Here is a 23,708-nt window from a genome sequence, read left to right as displayed (position 1 = left end):
TGCTATATATGCCACTTTTATTTGAAAACAAGCTGCAAGTCAGAAGAAAACGGTTGAGCAATACATTAAGACTAATGCACATCTATCCAAAAGAAGAAGAAAAAACATGGAAAGTAGAAGAGTGAAAATATGACATTAAATTGAAACAATCAGCATCCAAAAGCTATGTCCATGATGAGATGAGTGGCCATGTCCTTTCATTTTCTCTCTGAAGCCTCTTCAATGGTTCAGACAAACTCTTTACAATTGCTTTTAATGTGTTGTAACACTCAGAGAGCCAAAGTAATGTGACTGTCAACTCTGTGCCCTGATTTTTAGTCAAAAGAAAGATGCACATTTACAGTGAATTTGATTATTTAAAGCATTCTGAAAGTTTTTATTGAATTGAAATGTCTGGAGTAGCTAGATTATTTGTTTTTGTGCCTATTAAATAAGTAATACAGCACTTTCACAGTGGCTGGAACATCTTGGGAAACAATATCTGTGAGAGACATGAGAAATGAGCTTATTATTGAATGAACAACCAGACAGATCAGCAATCGATGCTAAGTGCTTTTCTACACAAGTACACAAAAACAGCTTAAATATGGATTTTAGTTCATGCAGTAGAGCACATATGCTGGATTGTTGTGTTTGATTGTGTTAAGAACTTTGAAAAAGTACTCTTTTAAAGGTGCTATACAAAACAAATGTATTATTATTTTATAGTGGATCAAAACCTTTCATCAAAATTTTCCTAAAACCAAAATGCGATCTTGTCTTAGGACAACAGATGGCAGGAAAATGATGCTGCCTAATAAGATTTGAGTTTCTCAAGTGGTTTTATTTACAATGTACACACTCGACAACAAAGGTTTGGGTTGTCGAAAAATAATTACCTTGAGGTTCAACTGACTGAACAGGAAGTCCTCGGTCTATGAGAAGATCCAATGCAAGCGTCACATTATGAAGCTGAATAAACAACAATGACAAATAGATCAAAACATTTTTAAACAAACAACTAAATGTAATGTAAACCCCCAACACTGCATATTCTCTGGTAACCGTGAGATCATTAGTTTTGATTTCTGTCTTTTGCATTACCCTCGGTTTCTTAACATGCCTTATGCAGCTGTGCTGTCACATCCACAGTCATCCTAAGAGACGTTAATTATAAAATAGCGAGACATTTCCTAGAGGTGCTTGTGAAGTTGCACTGATGTAAAACCCCATAAGCCAGGATTAAATAGTGCTTATTGTTGTAAAGTGAAATGGAGCTCACTAACAACATGGTTCTCTTGTTTCAATGCAAATGCAAAACTCTAAATATTTTCTCAGGTTCTTACCATTTCTGAGCTCCCGACAGGACAAAGGAAGAACTCACAGAGTGGAATGAAGAAGCCCTCCAACTGACCGATCAACAAGAGCAGAATCACTCCATCTGCAAACTAACAAAATCACATTACAAAATCATAAACATGAAACATGACATCAAAAACAAGCCCATAAAGGGCTTATATTGTCAAAAAAACATATTTTTGTGATCATTTCATTCTAAAAAATCCATTCCTTGTTGACCTCTCGCATCAAAGCCCACCAACATATTTGGTTATAACTATTTTATATACTGTTTTCACTTGTAAACAGTGCTTGATCTGTGAATATTTCATCTGAATAAGGAGAGAATCACATCTTAATGACATGTTTGTTTATTAAAAACATGCAGCTTTTGGCTTCACAAGACATGCTGTATATTGATGGACTGGAGTTCTATGGTTTACTTGTGGATTATTGTGATGTTTTTATCAGATGTTTGACTCTCATTCTGACGGTACCCATTCACTCCAAAGGATCTATTGGTGAGTGATGTAATTATACATTTCTCCAAATCCGATGAAGAAACAAACTCATCTACATCTACATTTTGGATGGCTTAAAGGTACAATTTGTAAGATATTTGCAGTAAAATATCCAAAAACCACTAGGCTAGTGTTGTATATTTTGTCCAGCTGATTACTAACAATATCTCTAATGTTTTCAACTACTTGTAAATCATGAGAAAATTCCCATTCTAAACAGTGACACGGGGCAGTGCAGTCGCCTGTAAATGACGGTAGTTTCCCTTTTTTACCGCCTTTACTGACGTAGAAACCACATGACAACAGTGTCGTGGACAAATGCGGAAGTAGCTTCCCGACAAACTTCAACTAGAAAGAGATGCCGATCTCGCTTGTGTTTTACTCGAAAGGTGAGTTGTTTTGATTCGTCTCTTTACAGAAAACGTATGCTATTATTATTTTTTATTTTTTTATTTTTAAACGTTAAAACGTATGCTATTATTTTTTATTATTTTTTTATTTTTAAACGTTAAAACGTATGCTATTATAACGATCAACAAGATAAGTTTTATGGGCCATACACGCCAAACGCGGGGCATCGCATCCCTAGACCCGCGCGAGGACGTGTCTGATTCATAGTCTGATTGCGTCTTTGCATTGGCTTTGTATGTAATCTACTAGCGCAAATCGTTGAACCCGAGTTAAATCCATGATTTATCTTTCCGTCTGATTGATGGCCGTCAGCGGTTGGGTAGAAGCCAACAAATCCCATCATTCCACGCTCCTTCTTAGCATCATCAAGCCACGCTACTGTTATTGTTTTGATAGTGTGCCCTCTAGTGGCAGGTCCTACAACCTGTACCTTTAAGGCTAAGTAAATTTCAGTCGACCTACAGAAGAAAAAAAAAATCAACATAAGGCTTTTAAATTTGGGTTTGCACACCTGTTTTTCAAGGTCGGTCACGTTCAGTCCCAGAGATGACATGTTCTTATTCACAAAGTGAAGAATGGCCTGCATAAGAAAGAAAACTTAATGAAACTGTGGGAGATGTGTGTGTCAAAGGCTACATTTAGAGATATATCCCGAACTGGATCCCAACCTTTTTCACGGTCTCAATTTTGTGAGCCTCCAGCTTAAAGAGCTCATCAATGGGACATTCCTCTGCAAAGACAGTGCAAGAGAGAGATTAAGTAGCAAACGCTTTCTTCTTTATACGCCTCCACTATCTGTAAGGTACTGATGCTTATAAATATGGAAATGAAAAAGCTCAGAGTTCAGCCTCCGTCTGACTCACTGTTAGATTCTCTCTCTAGTGCTTCACTGGAATTACTGCGGAGACACACAGCAGAGCATGAAAACACTGGTTTGGACAGTGGCAGAGATTCAAAGTGCAGTTAAATGTTTAATAGGGAAGGAGGATCTTTACAGACCTTTGAAATGTGATGAATTCTGTCTGCTTGTCTGCCTTAACGCCACTTTTTGTGACCTGTTTAACAAATTAGATTTTAATGAATGCTGACAACATGAATATTTAACTTCTGTAATGTAATTTAACTGCTCAGTGAATATTCAAAATGAATAATGTGGGACTTGATTCCATTTGGATCTGACTGGATGATGGATATTAGGCTCCTTTAATGTTGGTGGTTAATACAATTTTTAATATTATCAGCTTTGATTACAGGAGCAGAAAAGTTATTTTATTTTATTTGTTTACATAAGCAGATTGTTTTTTTCCTTTTAATAAAATGCACATTATTTTTTCAAACAATATGTAATGTGAACTGTGAGAAATTTATAGTATTTTTTCAATATAATATGCATATTGGTTTTTCAGATAATAAATTGTGAAAAAGTTATTACATCTTTTTTTCATTATAATTCTTCAAACAATATACAATGATTGTGGTAAAAAAAAAAAAAATTAAGCAATTTTTCATTATAATATGCAGATTATCATTATTATTATTTTTTTTTGCAATGATAAATTATAATTATCATTATTTATTTTTTTTTCAAAAATCTGGATTGATGAATTGGTAAAATAGAAATAGAAATAATGAAAACAGCCATTTTTCAAAAATGATGCAGTAATGAGTTAGTCAATATAATATGCACATTATTATTTTTTTTCATAATATGCAATGAGTCATATTTTTCTATAATAATGTTAATTTTTCAAATAACATGCAGTAACAAACAATGAAATGTTATGAAAACATGCAGTGATTTTTTTCACTATAATACGCAATGACGAATTAAGAAAATACATGAAAATAATTGCTCTTTATAACATGCATATTCATTTTTTAAATAAAATGCAGTGATGAATTTTGAAAAATTATGACAACAATCTGTGTTCATTATATGCATCTTAATATTTAAAATAATATTCTTTTAATATTCAAATAATTTCAATATTTATCAATCACCTCACACTGGATGACCTCCACACTGACGTTTGGGGGCAGGACCAGATCAGGTTGGAAACGCCTCGCAATAGCAACCAGAAGATGCAATGTAGCCAACAGGTCTCTGCTGTGAATGACTGACAGATTTGGGTGGGAGAACAGTGGGTATGCTTATAAATATGTTAACAGGACAGTGACAATAGCTGATCTGATTGGCTTACGTTTAACGTTCCATTTGACCGTTTCCTCGTTCATCTCTAAGGTCTCGTTGAGAGCTGTCAGGATCACCTCTAATTTTCGTACCTGTGCATCAGTGCTCAACGCGATCTCCTCTACATGTACATGAACATCTGCTAACCTGCCTGGGATCAAAACATACACAGGCGTGACAACGTGATTGTATAGAGGGTGACCTTTCACCTTAAAAAAAGTCTAAATTTTTTTATGACAATTGAACAATAGTTTACCTAAAACTGAAAATTTGCCGAGGATTTACTCATCCTCAGGTTTTCCAAGATGTAGATGAGTTTGTTTCTTCATCAGAACAGATAGCATTAAATCAGTTCCTTACTAATGGATCCTCTGCTGTGAATGGGTGCCGTCAGAATGAGAGTCCAAACAGCTGATAAAAACATCACCATAACAGAAAATAATCCACACCACTCCAGTCCATCAAATAATGTATTGTGATTTGAAAAGTTGTGTTTGTAAAAAACAAATGCATCAAGATGCTTTTAACTTCAAAATGTTGCTTCCTAAAAACTGACTGACAGAATCGACAGTGTAAGGGTAAAATGTCTTGATGTATTTCTTTATTAGAAACACGCAGCTTTTTCCTTTACAAGACATTAACTGATATACTAGAGTGGTGTGGATTACTTGTGGATTATTGCAATGTTTTTATCAGCTGTTTGGCCTCTCATTCTTACGGCACCCATTCACTGCATAGGATCCATTGTTGAGCAAGTGATGCAATGCTACATTTCTCTAAATCTAATGAAGAAACAAACTCGTCTACATCTTGGATGGCCTGAGAGTAATACAATTATAGCATGTTTTCATTTTTGGGGTGAAATATTCCTTGAAGTATATCCAGTATGTGAGCTTCACCCAATAATGTGCATGTTAATAATTTTGTTGCTTTGACATGATTCTTACGTAACAGGTGATGAAAGACGAGTCCATCATAGAGGTCTTCCTCCAGTGATCGCACCACAATGTGTTCAACTTTCAGAGTTTTGTTGATCCATTCCACCAAAACCTGCCACAAAGCACCAGAGAAAACAGATATTCAGACCCTCCTCATGAAATCATGTTCTCCTTGAGACCACATGGTTAGTTAGTAGAGTAGAATCAAAAATCAGAAACCAGAAATCAAATCAGAAACCATCCAGGTCAACAAACCTGAGCATTAGCTTATGCAATACGACCCTAAAAAGTTAAGTATCTCACCTCTTTAAGTTTGTTGAGTTTGGGGTCATTTAAAGATGTCGACTGAATGATCATTTTTCTCTCTCCTCCTTAAAACCAAAAATAAAATGTCATTTACCACTTATTTACTTCCATTTGTGAATATGTCCTTCATTAAAGAGTATGACTGCATACTAATTCACATACTTTATTTACTTTATAGTATAGAAGATTAGGATTAGTGTGTCCAGAATCAACTGTACATTTTTTGTAAAAAAATAAAATAAAATGTAATAATTTTCTGATTGGCTTCTCACTGTTTAAAGTACATTTGTTCAAAATATAGGCCAATTTTTACTAAATATATATATTTTAATTATAATTAAAATATTACATGAAAAATTAGGGCTCTAATTTTTTCCAGTTCATTCATTATACTAGAAATTAGAGATCAAATTGAGTGTATTGCATTGTGGGATATAGCCTACTGTTCTGTTAAGTGTGCTCTAGTTGTATATAGGCCTAGTACACATAATGGCATATCTAAACAAGACAGATATGTGTATATATTCTCCCAAAACTAGTGAACATACTGTAGCAAAACGTATTAGCTTGCGAAGTTCATAAGTAAGTTAGCTAATGTTATGATGACGTGAGTATCGCTCACCCTGACGACTGCCCAGTTCGCCCTTTTCCTCTTCAGCTCCACGGTCAGCCATTCTTTTGACTGTTTCAAAACATAGTTTGTGTCAAAAAGTGAACTTTATTAATAGTTTCACTCAGCAGACATTTGATTTCTGGCGCTTCTGTTTGAAAACCAAGATATGTTCGAGTTCTGTCTGCGTGTTTGCGTCCTGAGGGGATTTCAAGGGCGCGATTCATCTCGAGGTTTTGTTTTCGAGCGGACATTTTTATGGCTATGATGAAGTACGGCGAACCGGAGCCGACTACAAACGTCAAAACACAAGGACGGAGATCTACACAACACACAGCAGACGTCTGCACTGATCTGAACGGAGGACAAAACACGGAGCTCGGAGATTTCTGCCTTCCTGCATCACACACGCCAGCCCACATTGACATAACACAGACTGACGGGCAAAACATAAAGCTCTCTGACAACAAAAACATGCAGCGCGAGAGAAAAACAAGATGGAAAGAGAAAGAAACGTCTCACATCTCATCCAGTGTCTTCCGATTTAGAGCAATAGTTGGCCCAGAAATGAAAAGTCTGGCATTTCAAAAATATATCTACAGTATGGAACACAAAATTCAATGGTGACCATGACCTTTAAGCTCCACAAAGCACATAAATGCATCATAATTCTCGTTTTAGAGTAAACTGTTGCTTTAAATGTGAAGCAATGAGGTACATTCAAGAGCATATTGAAACTTCACAGATTAAGATCTCAATAATGTCTCAAACAATGCTCAGATATTAAAAAAATATCTTAATATACACTTCCTCAAAAAACAAATTATCTGAAATATGCTATTCAAGTTAGCTTTACAACAACAATTGTTTCGATTTTGATCCTCCAAAGCAATACTAGGACAAACATCTGCGACAAAGGCGATGCTTGAACCTAAAACAGAAAGCGTACTGAGATGCTATGAAAGAGCAATAGAGTACAGCCATGTTTGCTGTCAAAACTTTCACCTCAGCTCTCGCCACACGTCTGGAGAAATCACTCTTCTTTCCGATGAAATGTCATCCAAATGGTCCAGACACCTTTTTTTTACAAGGGTCGAGTAACTTCTACAACACAAACGACCATCTTTCTGAATCGACTTTAAACAAAAACAAGAACTCATTTACGGGTAAGGCCTGTTTTATACGCCAGCCAGGAAGTGGTAAGGCACCACTTCCTCTTTTGTTGTATTTTGCAGAAGCACGGATCAAAGTGTCCCAACAGTGCAGCAAACACACAGGACCCTGTAACAAGGCTGTACGGGGGTCTAAACATTATATTTGAGTCAGTAACAGACAATAATGTTAGTGATCTGGTGTTTCCTCTCTTCAAATAACACGCTCAAGGTTTGAGAGCAACAATTGCATATATTTTCCACCCTCTCTTACTGTGATGGAGAGAACGCCTCCCTTTGACTAGAAAAACCAGAGGTAATTTGGGCCGGAGGGTTACCATGGTTACCATCCCAATGAATTCCACCCATTAAACGCAAGTTTGAATCCAGAACAAACAATTGGGGGGAAAAAAGCCCCTCAGAGGTGCATCTGAAAACAACAGGATTATTTAGCTCCAGACTCATCCATCTGTGGATGTGTTTACATTCTGCGTCATCCTGAGAGATACAATCGTACTGGAAACTACAGTTTGCGTAGTACCCAAAGAAAATGAGAATGGTGTTTGCTCATGCAAAACTGTTGTCACGCAGTTGCACGGGTGTTTGGAGTCTTTAAATGATGCTGCGTGGTTGCATGGGAGTTAGGTGTTTGGTAGAGTTTTGTTATGTGGTTGCTTTAGTGTTGCAAGTTGGTTGCCAGGATGTTGCTGTAGGGTCCCTTAACATATCTGCTTCTGTATGCAGTTGATAACACAGTCTATGATAATAACCACTTACACTCAATCAGTGATTGGCTTCGGTGTTCTGGGTGGTTACTAAGGTATTGTTATTCAGTTGCTGACAGGTTAGGTTAAAAAAAATTAGGCAGTTGTAATTATATTGAAATTTCACATTTCTTTTGTCACAAAGACCAGTCACGATGGCTTTAGTAACACAGAGCATAACTACTGGATTTACAAAAATCATTTCAATTTTCAGATGTGTTTTCTTGAAATGTCAACATGGCATTAATTGACTTATTACTCAGTGGGTTATTATGACATAACAATGTCTTTGGAAGGCTTTTTGTCACATTAAAATCGACAAATTCTGGCTTATTATGTCTTATTTATATGCAGATGTTCACAAACTTTTACCTAATATTTTAAGGTAATAAGATATTAATTAACTAACACATTTGCATGTTCGTGGTTCTCGGACATTGGATAATGGTCACATGACATGCAGGCAAACATATGAAATCTTTTTTTGTAAGTGTTTAAGTTTGATTGTTGTTATCTTAAAATAGTTTATTTTAGTTTGACATTTTTATAGTTTAATTCATATAAGCTTTTCAATAAATTCACAAGCCCCTGCAGTTCCTTCATGAACTCCAATTTAGGAAACCTTGATGTAAAAGAATATTTAATGCACTTCATGTTGTCAATAACAACAACTGAAGTGTATTTTTTTCCCTCTTGTTTGATTTTCACATCAGTGTGGTAAAAGATTATCCTATTTAAATCAATGTGATATAAAGTTAGATCAAAAGTAATCTAAAATTAATCAAAGTAGCCTACAATGCGTTAATACTGCATTTTTTGTCATGTAATTTGTAATCAATTTGCATCCCAAAGTAATCCTCCCTGCACTGGTTACTGGGGTCTTCTGCATGTTTTCTAGTGAGCTGCTATGTAATTTCTTGGGTTTTGTGGGTTGTTTGCAGGACTGAAACAATAATTGTGAGCAAAACTAATAGTGATGCTTCACGTAACAAACAGCACTAAATAAATTAAAGGTACAGTGCAAGTCTGTCATAATGAATAACACTAAATAAATCTTTAAATCTGTGTGAGACACAAGAAGGTTAAACATGTATACGGACCAAGGTTTTTGATTAAGCATGAAGAATTCTAAGTATGAAATTGTGATACTCAACTGTTTATTTTAATAAAAAGAAAACCCTCTATAAATAATTTTTTGTGAGACCATAGAGACTCTTGAGTCAAAATGTCAAAATGGATTCATTCCAGCATGTAGAAAGTATTTGTTTATTTGAAATAATTACAGCATTTCTTTTAGTGCATTCCAGGACAAAAAGTCATTCCGGTGTAGTGCTTAAAGCAGTGGCAGGCCTCGTTTGCGTAAGTCAATGAAATATTTGAATGAGCTGCAACACTGACGCATCATTAAGGCTAAATACATTCGATTCTGGGCATAAATAAGCCAAACAATACAAAATATTTCATTCTTACGTATAAAAGTAACACTGGGGATGTGTGTGCATGTGTGAGCGCAGAAGTCCTGGCATCAGTGAGGCATGTAGCGGCTTTCCTCGGATCTCTTTCAGTGTTACTCTGAGTTCTTGTAGTTGGTGAAAAGGTTGTAAAGCACCCTGAGTGTTGACTTCAGATTCAAGTTCACCACGTCTGTAGGACACAAACAACAGAATCGCTGTTAAACAGACAGAGGCTTGAATATGTTAACTGTCACTGTGATGGAACACAGTGTGTTTACTGAGAACTACAGTGTGCTGCATCGACTGAGGAACATCTCCATCTAGTGGACAATGTGGATAACATTATGAAACAGGTGCAGACAATGAGCTGGTCTGTTATGATGTCTAAAGGTTGTGTAAATACTGTAATGCTGATGTAACATTGCTGGAACTGATTTTTCTGATACCTTCTGGTCTCGCTTTGGGTTTCTGTAAACCACCATCTTGCATGAGCTCAAAAGCAAATGAGACATTATGCACCTACAAGACAGAAAAACACTAGCAATCCTTTTCATAGTAGTTAGTACACAACCAATGTTATAAAATAGAAAAGCTCAAGTAATTGTGAGTTTAATCATGTGAGAATTCCATAACCTCCACATAATCAGACTTAAGAAGTCAGATATCAGACTGAATTAGATTAGACCACACCTGTTGAGCAGTATTCACAATGTAATCAGACTGGTCTGATGTAGACTTTAGTCTACTGTGGTCTGATATGTTGTGGATTCATAATGTCTGACAGACAGTCAAATCAAACCGTATCAGATACTGTTAGAATTAGTCCACATCAAACTACATCAGACCAAATCAAACTTTATAAATACTATTCATCTAACCTGGACTCATAGAGACTGGTGTGGTCTGAGTGTGATGTCACCTGAAGAGATTTATGAAGGTCTGATAATGGTTTGATGTGGATTTCAGTCTGATGTGGTCTGACATGGTGTATTTTAGTCTGATGTGGACTTATAAAGTCTAGACAGGGTCTGATGTGGTTTGATGAGGCATTCAGTAAATACAAATCAGACCTCATCAGACCACATTAAATCCCGAGTCTGATCAAGCTCCGTTAGACCCTAACAGAACAAACCAGTCCACATTAGATCACTGTGGCACACTTACCTTCTGTTCGAAGCTTTCAGGAGTGAGGTAGAAGTTGTACAGAGGCACAAAGTAATTTTCTAACAATCCCATCAGTAACACCAGATAGACACCATCTGCAAACTTCACACACATGAAGAGGTTTTTGAGTGGTTTTGATCTACAGATCCACGTGAGAGTTAACAGATAAGGTTCATACCTGTGATTCCAGCTCCGTCACCTCCAGGTTCAGTTTGTTCAAGTGTTTATTCACAAATGTAATCAGCGACTAAAGAAACAGACATTCAAGGATAATTATTTTGTATAATCTTTACCATTGCACAGTAGTTCTTATCCCATACAAAACCGGTCCTTACTGTTTTCACTACATTGAGTTTGTCAGGTGCGTGATCCAATAAGGTGTCAAAAGCATCACGTTCTGCAAATGAAAAACAAAATAAATAGGTTTTGACCATTTTTCCCAGACTAATAAAAATAAAAGATGAACCATCATATTGTACTTGTGGAAAATTCAGCTAAAACTAGTTTCTGATGTTCACTGGTTTTATAGATTCTACTTGAATAAACCAGCTCGGACCAGTATGGAAGCCCGTTTCCGCCACTGAATAAAAAATGAAAAAGGTAATTGCATCATTTTATCTCACAATTCTGACTTTTTTTCTCATAATTGTGTGATATGAACTCGCAAATAGGATTTAAAATGTCATAATTATGAGATATAAACTAGAAATTCTGATAATTAAATTCTGACTTTATTTCACACAATTCTGAGACATATATTCCCAATTGCGAGAAAAAGTCCGAATTGCGAGTTTTTATATTGCAATTGTGACTTTGTATCACGCAATTCTGACTTTATAATTCGCAACTGCAAGCTTATTTCAGACAATTATGAGTTTATAATTCGCATCTGCAAGTTTATTTCACACAATTCAGAGAAAAAAATGTCAGAATTGCAAGAAGAAAATTCTGAATTGCGAGAAAAAGTCAGAATTGCAAGAAATAAAGTAACAATTGTGAGATAAAAACGGGCAATACTGACTTTTTTTTCGCAATTCAGTCTGAGAAAAAAAAGTCAGAACTGTGAGATAAGAGTCATAATAACCTTTTTTTATTTGGTGGCAGAAACAGGCATCTATAGACCAGCAATGAGCCAGCTAAAAATAATTTTTAATCTAGACCTCTGTATGAGATTTGATTTTCCAGCAGTTTATTGATTGTTAAGGGAAAACATGAAAATGTTTGAGAAAATGAGTGTGCCAATACTTGCCTGATCTTCCAATCATCATGCTGTTGGAAACAGTGAACGCACAGTCAGCATCAGACCACACACTCAAATACAAACGGTACATTTCTGTATTACAATCATCTTTCACCACTAGATCGCCACATTGGAGCATCTTACTCTGTTGTGGTACTTGTGAGTTGTTTGGTCACATGAGCAGTCTGCAGGATTCCCTCCTTTTTCTGAGACAAAACCAAACCTTTCTAATTAGGGTGAAGATATTTGATATAATGTTCAATTTCACACTTTAATAAGCCGAGCATACCTTGATCACGATCACCTTGACGGACACATGCTCAGGTAAGCGGATGGGTGCCGCGTAGTAGATAGCCAGCGCCAGCAGCAGGTACACGATGGACACCAGGTTCTTTGAGTGGATTGCTGAAGATAAGACAGAGACTTAACATCAACAATGCAACTGATGAAACATTTCTTCATTTTTGATAATATATTTAAAAATTAATTAAATTACAAATCAAAACTTTTCTCAATTTACTTTTTTTTTTTTTTATTCTCTTGTGCACAACTTGGATCATGTTACATCATAAATATATTAGAAATAATGAATATATACATATATGTTTGTTTTAAGCATATTTAATAGCTTTTTATAATATTATTTTATTTTAGTTACAATTTTAGTCATTTTAATATTTGATTTTGTCATTAATAGTAGTAGCATATTATTACAAAGGTTCATTTTTTATTTTATTTTTTACTAAAAAGTATTTTTAGGTTTTTTTATTCATATTTGTGTTCATTATATTTAACATAATCATTAAGAATGGGTAAAAGTCATGTTACATTACATTATACTATTGTCATTTTTATACATTTTTTTAATTCAGTTAAATTTATTCCTTTTATATTTGTTACCTAATATTTCAGTCAACCAATAAGAATGAGGAAAAAAGCCATGTGATTTTAGCATTATTTATTACTAGTAGTAGTAGAAGTAGTAAATATACTCGGTTTTCATTTTTATTTAGTATGTTTTGTCATTAGTTTTTTTTTTTTTTTTTTTTTTAATTAGTACTAACTAGGTTATGTTTATTTTGATTAACATTTCAGTTTTTATTTGAGTTTTTATTTATTTCCAGCTAGTAATTTTGGTGCTTAAACATACTTCAGTTAGTTGCTCACTTTATTTTATTTTAGCATTATTAACAAAAATGTTTTGAACAGTTTTAACTTTAGGCAATGATGATAACTCTGATACATTTGTATGAATTCTTCTTATTAGTTGAATTGTTCCTTTAAGTGCGAGTGTGTTTCATCGCTCACAGTCGACACTCCACTCCATGCTCCAGTCCAGCGGCCTGAGGACTCCATTAACAGCCTCCAGAACCGTCTGCAGTTTCTGCTTCTGTCCGATCTCTGACTGCGTCACCTCGGCCACATTCAGCTTATGCCCTGACAGCTTCTCTGAAGGACACGAGCACAGAACATTCCTCACTGCACTGAAAACACCACAGGAAAGTCCAAACAGAAGATCAACTGGAGAATCAGAACGGAAAACAGCTTTGTCTCACCGAACAGTTTCTGCAGCACCTGTCCATCATACAGATCTTCCTCAAGGTCTTTCACGATGATTCGGTCCTCCTCCAGTTCACTGTTGATCCAGTCAATGAGAACCTGAGAGGAAGAGTTTGTATCATAGAAAAAAGGTTGGTGGGTAGAATGGTAACTATGCAAAATGGGCGTGGCTTAGTGGGTCAGGTTTTTATTATTATGTTATTTTTTTTTCGCACTGATTAGAATGGATTAATAACATTGACTGGTGATTTCTGTTAAGTTATTTACCATGTAATATTCAACATTTTTGCCCCATGTTTATGCTCTAAGGTCTAGGGCTAAGCAGTGTTTTTATTGTTAACTAAAACTAAAATAATTCATTTATTGTGTTCATTAAAATAAAACTGTAATATGCAATATATAATCGAGGAAAGATGAAATATGAACAGGTGTAATAACAGAGCTAAAATTCCTAACATACTTTAATGTAAAATGTAAAGCCCCATTGGCGTTATTGTCTTTATCTGCCATTTCTTTTCATTTTTTTTTTCCTTTACATAGACTTTATTCTGAAATATTCATCCAACCTTCTGGAGGTCTTTAAAATTGAGGTCTTCTCTGGAAGTGGGGTCTAGAATGGTCTTCTCTGAATTTTCCTCTGCAGAAATCAAGGAAGAAAGAAAGAAAAAAGGAAGAAAAAGAAAGCAGGGAATGTAAGATACATGGGAAAATAGAAAAGTGTCTTCCACACCCAGCAATACCACAAAACTTGGGTTTTTACATCAAATGTAGATGAGTTTGTTTCTTCATCAGATTTTGAGAAATTTAGCATTACAGTGAATGGGTGCCGTCAGAATGAGAGTCTAAACAGCTGATAAAAACATCACAATAATCCACAAATAATGCACACCACTTCTTGCGAAGCAAAAAGCTGCATGTTTACAAGAAACAAATTAATTAATAAGATGTTTTGAATTAGTTGTTTCCAGCTTATTCCTGTACCCACAATAGTGCTTTCTCCAGTGAATCATAAATGAAATACGCACAGATAAAGCACCATTTACAAGTGAAAAGAATTACTTGTGGATTATTGTGATGTTTTTATCAGCTGTTTGGACTCTCATTCTGACGGCACCCATTCACTGCAGAGGATCCACTGGTGAGCAAAAGATGTAATGCTATTTCTCCAAATCTGTTCTGATGAAGAAACAAACTCATTTACATATGGCCTGAGGGTGAGTACATTTTGTCAATGAAAACATAATCAGAAATACCTCACTGTGATTTTTTAAAAAGCTTATACTGTACCTGTCTTAAAAAAAACTGTCTAAAGTGTCTAAATAGGACTACAGAGGTTGTTGGGGACATTAAACATACAAACAACTCATCTACTCACTAGTCACTTTCACAACCTTGTTGTGTTTATAATCTTGCTTTTGCAAACTATTCTAATTTAAGCTTTGAGGAAAAAATAATCTGAGTGATGCTAACTCAGAGATGTGCAGCATCACAACAGCCCTCTGTTCTTAGTGACACCTGGTGGAGGATCCAGACATTACACTGATTTTAATGGATGAGAAGAAGCCAAATGTTACCAAGCAACGTGTCCTCAGGGAGCAGCTCTGGGCCGGGGTGCAGGAGGGGGGCGTTGATGGTGTTCTTACCCTCTGCCTGAAGGTCACTCACTATCAAGACAAAAGAAGACCAATAAAGCATCATATTCTCTGGGACATGTACCTTGATAATACTATTGAAGTGCATTGGAATATAGTAATAATTCAATACCATGGTAAATATCAAGGTACACAGAGTAAGGGTTCTTCATGTTTGTCTGCACTGTTTCAGGAAAACATCTACGGTGAGCAGAGCGGCTAATATCACATCACTCGCTGCTATTGCTAAATCAATACCAGAAGCTCACTGCCGTTACAATTAACTGATTAGTGTGCAGTGATTAATCTGCTGATTTATGAGTGTCTCTCTCTGTCAGATTACTGCAGTTCATCTGTAATGTGTCTCTTTCTGTGGAAAACAGCCTCAGTTTATTGCACTTCCTCTAAAGCACAAATAGTCGTCAGGGTCATATCCAAACATCAGAAATAGTTCCCCCTGTATGCTACACACCCAAACCATCACCAATGACACAATTAAATGTAACACAAGTGACAGAAAAGGCATTTATAATGTAGCAAAAGATTTCTTTTTTAAATAAATTCTGTTCTTGTGAACTAAAAGAATCCTATTTTTCCACAAAAAATATTACACAGCTAAAACAATGTTCTCAACATTGAAAGTAATAATAAAAATGGTTCTTGAGCAGCATATTAGAGTGTTATTCTGATAATAAAAACTGTTTGCAAGCTACACTTATATTTCATTATATTATAGTTTTTTTTAATGCCATCAAACGCATTTAGGAGGCTCTTAAAAGTGTGAAAAGAACTTGTGTTTTTCTTTTTGATATTACAAATAAGGATAGAAAGCTGAATTCAAATGACATACTGTACTGTAGATTTTATTTTAATATTCCGGTTGCTTTGGCCAGCTGAAATAAAATAAGTTGAAGTTATATGTATGTATGTGCTTTAACTTAGATAGATGGAACTTGCCAAAGCAACATTTCTCATTTTCATTTAGTCGAAAAAAAAAAAGAAAAAAAAAAAATAATAATAATAATAATAATAATAATACAAAAGAAGTAATTTGTAAGTAAGTTTGGTAACCAACAGGTATGGAACAATTAAATGACAGAATTTAGATTTTTGATGAATATATAAGAAGATATATAATAAGAATGGAAACAGATTGCTTTTTTTTGGCTTCTGTACAGTCGTGGGGGGGTGACGTTAGAGGGATAGACAAATTCATTCATGTTTTCATGTAAACGGAGATGCACTCATATAAACATTTAAGCTTCAGAGGGACTGTTTCACATTGACAGCTCTTCATCCACCCTGCAGATCTACACAGATCACGCAGCATCTCGCGCCTGGTCTGCACTTCCTGCAAGATTACACTTATGCTTTTCATCCTAATTGTGTACTTCCCCTCTAGGGCACCATGAAGCACAGAGCATGCCTCATTTTCTTAGGATTACAGTTCTGTTTAGGTTTCACGTACAGAGAATAATTCTATAGAAACAGAAGCTATTTATCGAAACCAATGCTAAAATTGTTTATTAAATACTACACCATAATATATATATATACACTGACTACATATATTCACAAACAAATGCATTTAGATTTACATTAGATACTGTATACATGTTTTTTTTATATATTGTTAATTAATTTAATTAAGAGAGATTGCAATATTTAACCATACTTTTAAATGAAAAACACCATGAAATAGTCATTTACTGATTGTTAACCATAGCGAACATGCATACACTGGACAGGTTCTATCAAAACTATTATTTTATTATTACTTAACACAACCATACCCTATATTATAAATACTATAATATATTTTAATAATGTTTCAGTGTACGATTGCGAAAGCAGGTGTATTCATACAGAAATATTCTTTATTTACTATCAAATATTTAACATGTTGATCTATCTTGGCAACGTACATCTGCACTCATTTAATTAAGATAACTGCTGCACTATAAAACAGCCCAAAGTCTACCTTGCCTTCTTTTCTTCGTTCCACACAGTAGACCAGCCATGTCCCGTTAAACAGCGCTGAATCCAGCTAATGTCCTGCAGTGAGTCTCGGTGGCGAGTGTGTGTGTGTGTGTGTGTGTGTGTGAGGGAGGGAGGCCGCCAGTGTGGCTACAGCAGTCGCACCCGCGTCATCACGTGTTATTTCTGTCCCTTTGAAACCCCCCACCCTCACTGCTCCTGTTTCAGTGAGCACGAGACGCTGCTCTACACTCTTCTCTAATAGAGTCTTACAGAATAGATGCAACATGACTGTATGAGGAGCACACTAATGAGGGACTAACCAGAATAACACTTGATGGAGGGATGATAAACCCCTGCTTTTAACAAAACTCTACATCTGTCTTGAATTTTTTTCTCCAGCACAATAAACTGTTATTTTTTGTCTTAATATTCTATTCTATTCTATAATGAATTAAACCTAAACATTTTTCAGGCAGCACATGAAATCAATTCGTTAATCTACAAAGATTTTCAGATTTAACATTTCTATTCTATTCTATATGCTATTCTTTATTCAAGTTATTCTGTAACACACAAAATCTTTATGATCTTTGAAAAATTCCAGATTTTAAATGTCTATTGTCTAATTGATTCAATTTTATTCCATTCTATTCTATTCTATTCAGGATTAATTATTCCTGGATCTTTGAATATTTCCAGACCATAAGCGTCTGTTGTCTAATTTATTATTTTCTATTCTGGATTAAATATTGAAGTTTTTCTGCAATATATGAAATCTTCGTGGCTATTTGAATATCTCCAGATCTTAAATGTCTGTTGTCCAATTATTCTATTCTATTCTATTCTATTCTATTATATATTCAAGTTCTTCTGCAGCACATTAAATCTTCATGGATCCTCGGTTATTTCCAGGTCTTAGATGTCTGTTTTTTAATTCTATTCTATTCTATTCTTTTCTATTCCATCAGCAGATTAGATATTCATGTTTTCTGCAACACACTAAATCTACATAGCTCTTTAGAGATTTCAAGAGATTTTTTTTTTACTGTAGATGTCTTTTTCCTAATTGATTATATTCTACTGTATTCTATTTTAATGGATCAGTGTGTTGTCTAATTAAATCTATTATATTTATTACATATTCAAGTATTCCTGCAACACGTTATCTTCATGGATCTTCAAAAATGTTCCAGATCTTAAATGTGTGTTATCTAATTCAATTCTATTCTATTCTGTTCTATTCTGGGTTAAATATTCGAATATTCCTGCAACACTTGTAATCTTATGGATCTTCAGAATGTTCCAGATCTTAATTATGTGTCATCTAATTCTATTCTATTCTATTTTATTCTATTATGGGTTACATATTCAAGTATTCCTGCAACACTTGTAATCTTATGGCTTTTCAAAATGTTCCAGATCTTAATTATGTGTTATCTAATTCTATTCTATTCTATTCTGGGTTCTATATTGAAGTATTACTGCAACACTTGTAATCTTATGGATCTTCAAAATTTTCCAGATCTTTGATGTGTTGTTGTCTAAATCTGTTCTATTCTATTATATTCTATTATGGGTTAAATATTACACATGAAATCTTCATGGATCTTCAAAGACTTCCAGATCTTAGATGTGTTGTTGTCTAATCCTATTATATTCCATTCTGTTCTAGTCTAAAATTGATTATATATTTAAGGTCACTGAGACATTTAGATTGTTGATTTTTGTTATATATTAACAGCTCTGGTGAATTAAGTTATTAATGTATTTTGATGACAAGTCATTTTCAGGAAGTCATCGATATGTTCTCAAAGCTGATTTCTCAATTCAAATCAATACATAAAAAAAGGACTGATCAGCGAATGCAGTGGCTACACAGACACGACACAACAAAACACTTCCCTGAGAAATCAATACACACTCGCTGCGGTGTTTGTCAGCAGTGTGTGTGTGTGTGTCTCTCTCTGTAGACTTTGTACGGCTCGGGGAAAGTTATTTATTACAAAGCTTACAAAAATAACAGTCCAGTCAGAGGAATGGAGCTGCTCTTAAATATAGCAGCACTTATTTGTGGGATCACTGGGATGCTGGAGTGGGAAATAGAGTAACACAGTTCAGATGTCAAGAAGATGATTGTGTCATGTCAACTAAACTTGCTGCATTACACACAGTCCACAGTTAGTCTCCATATTAGACACATGCTGTCAGTCATTTGTACCAGATAACCAGAATATTAATTTGCGAATAAGAATATGACAAAATATGAAAGTTTTGTGCTAATCCTATTTCAGTGCTGTTTCAGGGATAAACTAGTTTGACAAGACCAATATATGTGAAAATTAACATAATGAAATACTTAAAAAAAATAATTGTGTTCTTTAAATTCTATAATGAATATATGAATATATATATTTGAATCTTGAACTTTTTTTCTATATGGACCATTAAATGTAAGTGTTTTTTGAAATTGAAATTTAAAATTGAGGTATAATCTGAAAATACTGAGCTGTGATGATAACCAACCAATTAATATAAGAGGAAAAATGCTCCTTAGGAAATACTATGACCATTTCATAACCTTCACCGTAACTTTTTACATTCATAAACACATCCCTTCATCATCCTGATCAGTGTATTAACACTGACATAGCTGAAAGGTATTTTAGGAGCTGAAAACGATCCATGATGACAAACTAGACTTCTGCTTTCTGGTGAAAGCTATTTTTAACACAGTTACACTTCACCTCAGAGACCTACACACAAACACAGATAAACATCACTGATAATCAATGTACAAACATAGACAAGAGTTAAACTTACTGAGATCCATGTTCCTCACTTGGCAAATGGAGGCAGCAACAGCCAGATCTCTCAGTATCACTCATACACACACAATAATATATAAGTCACCATCCTAACACACAAACAAACACTCACACATCCTCATATATATCAGAGAGCTTGCTGAGATCAGCTTCTGCACAGCAGGGATGGGAAATGCTGCTGTCAATCATAACAAATACTACTTTCCTGAAGAAAACAAACCACTCTTTCTAACAAATTTCCTCTGGGTGGCGCTATAAACGTCACATTCCCTCATTTAAACTGAAGGCACTCATCTCTAAGACACATGACCAGCAAAAACAATCACAATTTCTACATATTGTGAAAAATGTATGATTGTGTTTCCTCTTAGAGTTTTCAAACTGCATTCACCAATCAGCACAGTTCTGAATACAGGCCATGCAGCCTGGATACCTTAGCAACTAGCCAAAACATCCATTCGGAAAACCCTAGCCACATCCTAACAACCAGCCAGAACACCCAAACAAACAAATAAAGCACCCTAGCAACATTCTAACAACCAGCCAGAACACCCAAACAAACAAATAAAGCACCCTAGCAACATTCTAACAACCAGCCAGAACACCCAAACAAACAAATAAAGCACCCTAGCAACATTCTAACAACCAGCCAGAACACCCAAACATACAAATAAAGCACCCTAGTAACACTCTAACAACCAGCCAGAACACCCAAACAAACAAAGCACCCTAGCAACACTCTAACAACCAGCCAGAACACCCAAACGAACAAACAAAGCACCCTAGTAACACTCTAACAACCAGCCAGAACACCCAAACAAACAAAGCACCCTAGCAACACTCTAACAACCAGCCAGAACACCCAAACAAACAAAGCACCCTAGCAACACTCTAACAACCAGCCAGAACACCCAAACGAACAAATAAAGCACCCTAGCAACACTCTAACAACCAGCCAGAACACCCAAACGAACAAACAAAGCCCCCTAGCAACACTAACAACCAACCAGAAAATTATAGCAACACCCTAACAACGAACCAGAACGCCCTAACAAACAGCCAAAGCACCCATACAACACCCTAATAACCAGACAAAAAACTGTATACCTTAGCAACTTGTACATTTGAACACCACAGTAACACCCTAACAACCAGGTGCTGGGAAGGTTACTTTGGGAATGTAATAGACAAGTTACCCTATTTAAAATATAATAAGTAGTGTAACTATTTCAATTACTTTATTAAAGTAATGTAACTGATCACATTTGATTACTTTTTTACATTTCTGTCAAATGTTTTCAGCTAATAATCATTTTCAAGCATTTAAAGCAGGCAGGGATAACCTCACAACAGAACACTGATTACCGACAGACTTTCAAAATTAAGATTGCAATCATTTAATTTTAAAACACAGCCAGCACAAAATCTGACTTGAGCACCTATTTTTACTTTGAGATGCTTCTGAGGTTAGATACAGGTTTAAGATCATAAATTATAGTTTAAAAGCCATGATACTGTTTTGAAACCAGTGTACATATAGTTAATATTAGTCAGTACTTATATGAAAAAGGACAGTGTAATAAGGACACCTTAAAATAAAGTTTAACCTTGTAATAAAAATAAAGTGTAAATAAAGTGTAACCATAACCATAATGTTGAGTTACTTCCCACAACTACTAACACCCTGGCAACCACTAAACACCACAGTATATCAACCACTTAACAAGGCAGTCACATACAAAACACCTTTCAGACAACTGCAAAAGTATTTCAAATTGACAAGCTCAAAATAACCGTTAGACTTTCAGCCAAAGCTTGTCAGTTTATCAGGCCAGAAATCATTGCTGAATATTGAACCTTTAAATAATCTAAAACGATTCTTTCCCCAAAAAGATTCTTCTGAACAAAGAGTGACTCAAGAGACTTGAACACACACGGTCACTCCTGTGTTACTGTCTGGACAAAAACAGGACGACCGCTCATTTCCACAATGACACACACACACACTTCCACAAACACACTTTACTGTGCAGCTGTTCACACAGATGGAGGCTGGAAGGGCTGGGTTTGATCTAAAATAGCACAAAAAACCATAAAAAATGAATAGACAGATGTTTAACTCTTTAGAGTTTGAAACAATATAAGTAAGCAGAAGGACAAAGCAGTCCACTTCATTCTTATCTGAATAACCTTGAGCTCCTGACCTGGCTATTTTTGTCCTAGACAACAACACCACAATATGACTGTCTGTGGCTTATGTTATGCTTAAATAAGAAGAGTAAATCACAATGCTTATAAAACCATCATTTCACAGTTACTTACTTATATATATATATATATATATACTGTAATTAAAGAAAAATTAAATCGTTTATTGATCAAGTGCAGGACCATGGACAGCTATAGAAACCAATCGTGACGTCATGTGCTCATCTTATTATTTTCTCCGTTCCTATGTAAAGTTACAATATCCTGGAAAACATTACCTTCTTTCAGCTTCTTTTTGCGGACTAACGTTCCTCCCAGTTTTCCCAGCAGCGACTCATCCTTCTTCATCTTGGCCGTCTGTCCGGGTGGTTTGGCGGGGTTCGTAGCCATCTGCTCCGCCGCTGCTTCAGTCACAGAAACCGATCGAGTGAGAAGAATAGAAATTAGTAAGATATGTAAGGGGCGGGGCGTAGTGGCCCGAATCTGGTCTCTGATTGGCCAGGTATGACTTGCTAAATTATTATTTGACTGATTTAACTCTTTTTATGTGTTTTCCATTCAACAGACATTACATTCACTCACTTTCATGTATCATGTGCAAAATATTGCATAGATCGGTGCAAAGGATTGTCGGTGAAGTCACGTGGTACATGTTACTTTTATCAGCGCTGACTAATCACTTCAACGAAAAATGATACAATACAATGTAGACTAAACTATGGATTGTGGTGTATTTTAACAAGAGGCCAAAGGTTCAGCTGGTGAAACAAATTTCTAATTGAAAGTTACTTGATATAGGCTAGTACTTATATACTTGTAAAGACATTGTACAAACCAAGTTAAAATTGAAATCTATGGATTTAGGTGAGCATACCATTATGCGATAACATTATCACCAAAAAGACAGAAAAAGCTATAAATGCGATTCTAAATTTAGGATTCTAGCCACTTAACGCCCTCTTATGGGTATCGATTTTAATTCAATTGGAAACAGTTATAAACTGGAAACATTTGCCATTCTGTGGGTTTGGAAAAGCATCCCATGCCAACAATACAGATCATGAAAAACATCAGCAAACTTTTAAAATAGACGATAATATTGACCTATCTCTTATAGCACTTGATGATAATTGTCTAATAATAACTAATAATGAAAAACAAAGATTCAGAAATGAGAAGATATAACTTTGCATAGGCCTACTCACCGTTTTCTCTGGGTGTGGTGAAGAATTTAACAGAAAGCAGCGCAGATGTAAGTGTAATATCAGTTAAAAGGAAGAATGAGCTAATTTTCACTGCAGATATATTCTGAGTGTCAGGCGAAGTCATATCTGGAAAAGTGTTATGACATCTTGAGCCACACCCTTAAGAGTCAGTCATAGAAAAATACTGAACACACACAGAACTCATATAAAACTAGACAACTTTCTACATAAA

General features: G+C 35.2%; 2 protein-coding genes across 6 annotated transcripts; both read right to left on the bottom strand.

The window, feature by feature from the left end:
* On the bottom strand, positions 1 to 7,513 carry parvg (parvin, gamma). Of its 2 annotated transcripts, XM_052598153.1 has the most exons (13): positions 7,300 to 7,510; positions 6,307 to 6,366; positions 5,682 to 5,749; positions 5,388 to 5,490; positions 4,451 to 4,591; positions 4,251 to 4,366; positions 3,249 to 3,304; positions 3,113 to 3,147; positions 2,918 to 2,979; positions 2,761 to 2,829; positions 1,326 to 1,427; positions 879 to 951; positions 1 to 481 (listed from the first exon to the last, which is right to left on the bottom strand). In XM_052598153.1, the coding sequence occupies exons 2-13, from the start codon at positions 6,356 to 6,358 to the stop codon at positions 408 to 410; spliced, it is 951 nt and encodes a 316-aa protein (XP_052454113.1). In that variant the 5' UTR covers positions 6,359 to 6,366; positions 7,300 to 7,510; the 3' UTR covers positions 1 to 407. The 2 variants fall into 2 exon arrangements, with proteins under 2 accessions (XP_052454113.1, XP_052454114.1); XM_052598154.1 differs by lacking the exon at positions 6,307 to 6,366 and having other exon boundaries at positions 7,300 to 7,513.
* Positions 7,514 to 9,461: 1,948 nt separating this feature from the next.
* parvb (parvin, beta) lies at positions 9,462 to 23,641 on the bottom strand. Of its 4 annotated transcripts, none has more exons than XM_052598150.1 (14): positions 23,477 to 23,641; positions 22,550 to 22,672; positions 15,202 to 15,291; positions 14,194 to 14,264; positions 13,624 to 13,726; positions 13,376 to 13,516; positions 12,357 to 12,472; positions 12,212 to 12,273; positions 12,077 to 12,096; positions 11,163 to 11,224; positions 11,006 to 11,074; positions 10,828 to 10,929; positions 10,110 to 10,182; positions 9,462 to 9,853 (listed from the first exon to the last, which is right to left on the bottom strand). In XM_052598150.1, exons 1-14 carry the CDS (start codon positions 23,598 to 23,600, stop codon positions 9,777 to 9,779), a joined length of 1,233 nt encoding a protein of 410 aa, XP_052454110.1. In that variant the 5' UTR covers positions 23,601 to 23,641; the 3' UTR covers positions 9,462 to 9,776. The 4 variants fall into 4 exon arrangements, with proteins under 4 accessions (XP_052454110.1, XP_052454109.1, XP_052454112.1 ...); XM_052598149.1 differs by having other exon boundaries at positions 22,550 to 22,675; positions 23,477 to 23,629; XM_052598152.1 differs by lacking the exon at positions 23,477 to 23,641 and adding an exon at positions 20,059 to 22,135 and having other exon boundaries at positions 22,550 to 22,675.
* Positions 23,642 to 23,708: the final 67 nt, after the last annotated feature.

Source organism: Carassius gibelio, chromosome B25 (genome assembly GCF_023724105.1).
Source record: "Carassius gibelio isolate Cgi1373 ecotype wild population from Czech Republic chromosome B25, carGib1.2-hapl.c, whole genome shotgun sequence".
NCBI classification, from domain to species: domain Eukaryota; kingdom Metazoa; phylum Chordata; class Actinopteri; order Cypriniformes; family Cyprinidae; genus Carassius; species Carassius gibelio.
The sequence above is the reverse complement of the archived record's forward strand: the minus strand, read 5'-3'. Positions and strand labels throughout refer to the sequence as shown.

What these genes read in the sequence shown, in the direction of transcription:
- parvg (XM_052598153.1), bottom strand. Translation starts at nt 6,358, where the DNA reads ATGGCTGACCGTGGAGCTGAAGAGGAAAAGGGCGAACTGGGCAGTCGT. An exon ending in CGTCTTTCATCACCTGTTAC is followed by an intron (nt 4,592 to 5,387) that starts GTAAGAATCATG and finishes TTTTGATCCCAG; the next exon opens with GCAGGTTAGCAGATGTTCAT. An exon ending in TGACCGACCTTGAAAAACAG is followed by an intron (nt 1,428 to 2,760) that starts GTGTGCAAACCC and finishes TGATTTTGTTAG; the next exon opens with TTTGCAGATGGAGTGATTCT.
- parvb (XM_052598149.1), bottom strand. Translation starts at nt 23,600, where the DNA reads ATGACTTCGCCTGACACTCAGAATATATCTGCAGTGAAAATTAGCTCA. An exon ending in ATTTTAAAGACCTCCAGAAG is followed by an intron (nt 13,727 to 14,193) that starts GTTGGATGAATA and finishes TCTTCCTCTCAG; the next exon opens with GTTCTCATTGACTGGATCAA. An exon ending in TGACGGAGCTGGAATCACAG is followed by an intron (nt 10,930 to 11,005) that starts GTATGAACCTTA and finishes ATGTGTGTGAAG; the next exon opens with TTTGCAGATGGTGTCTATCT.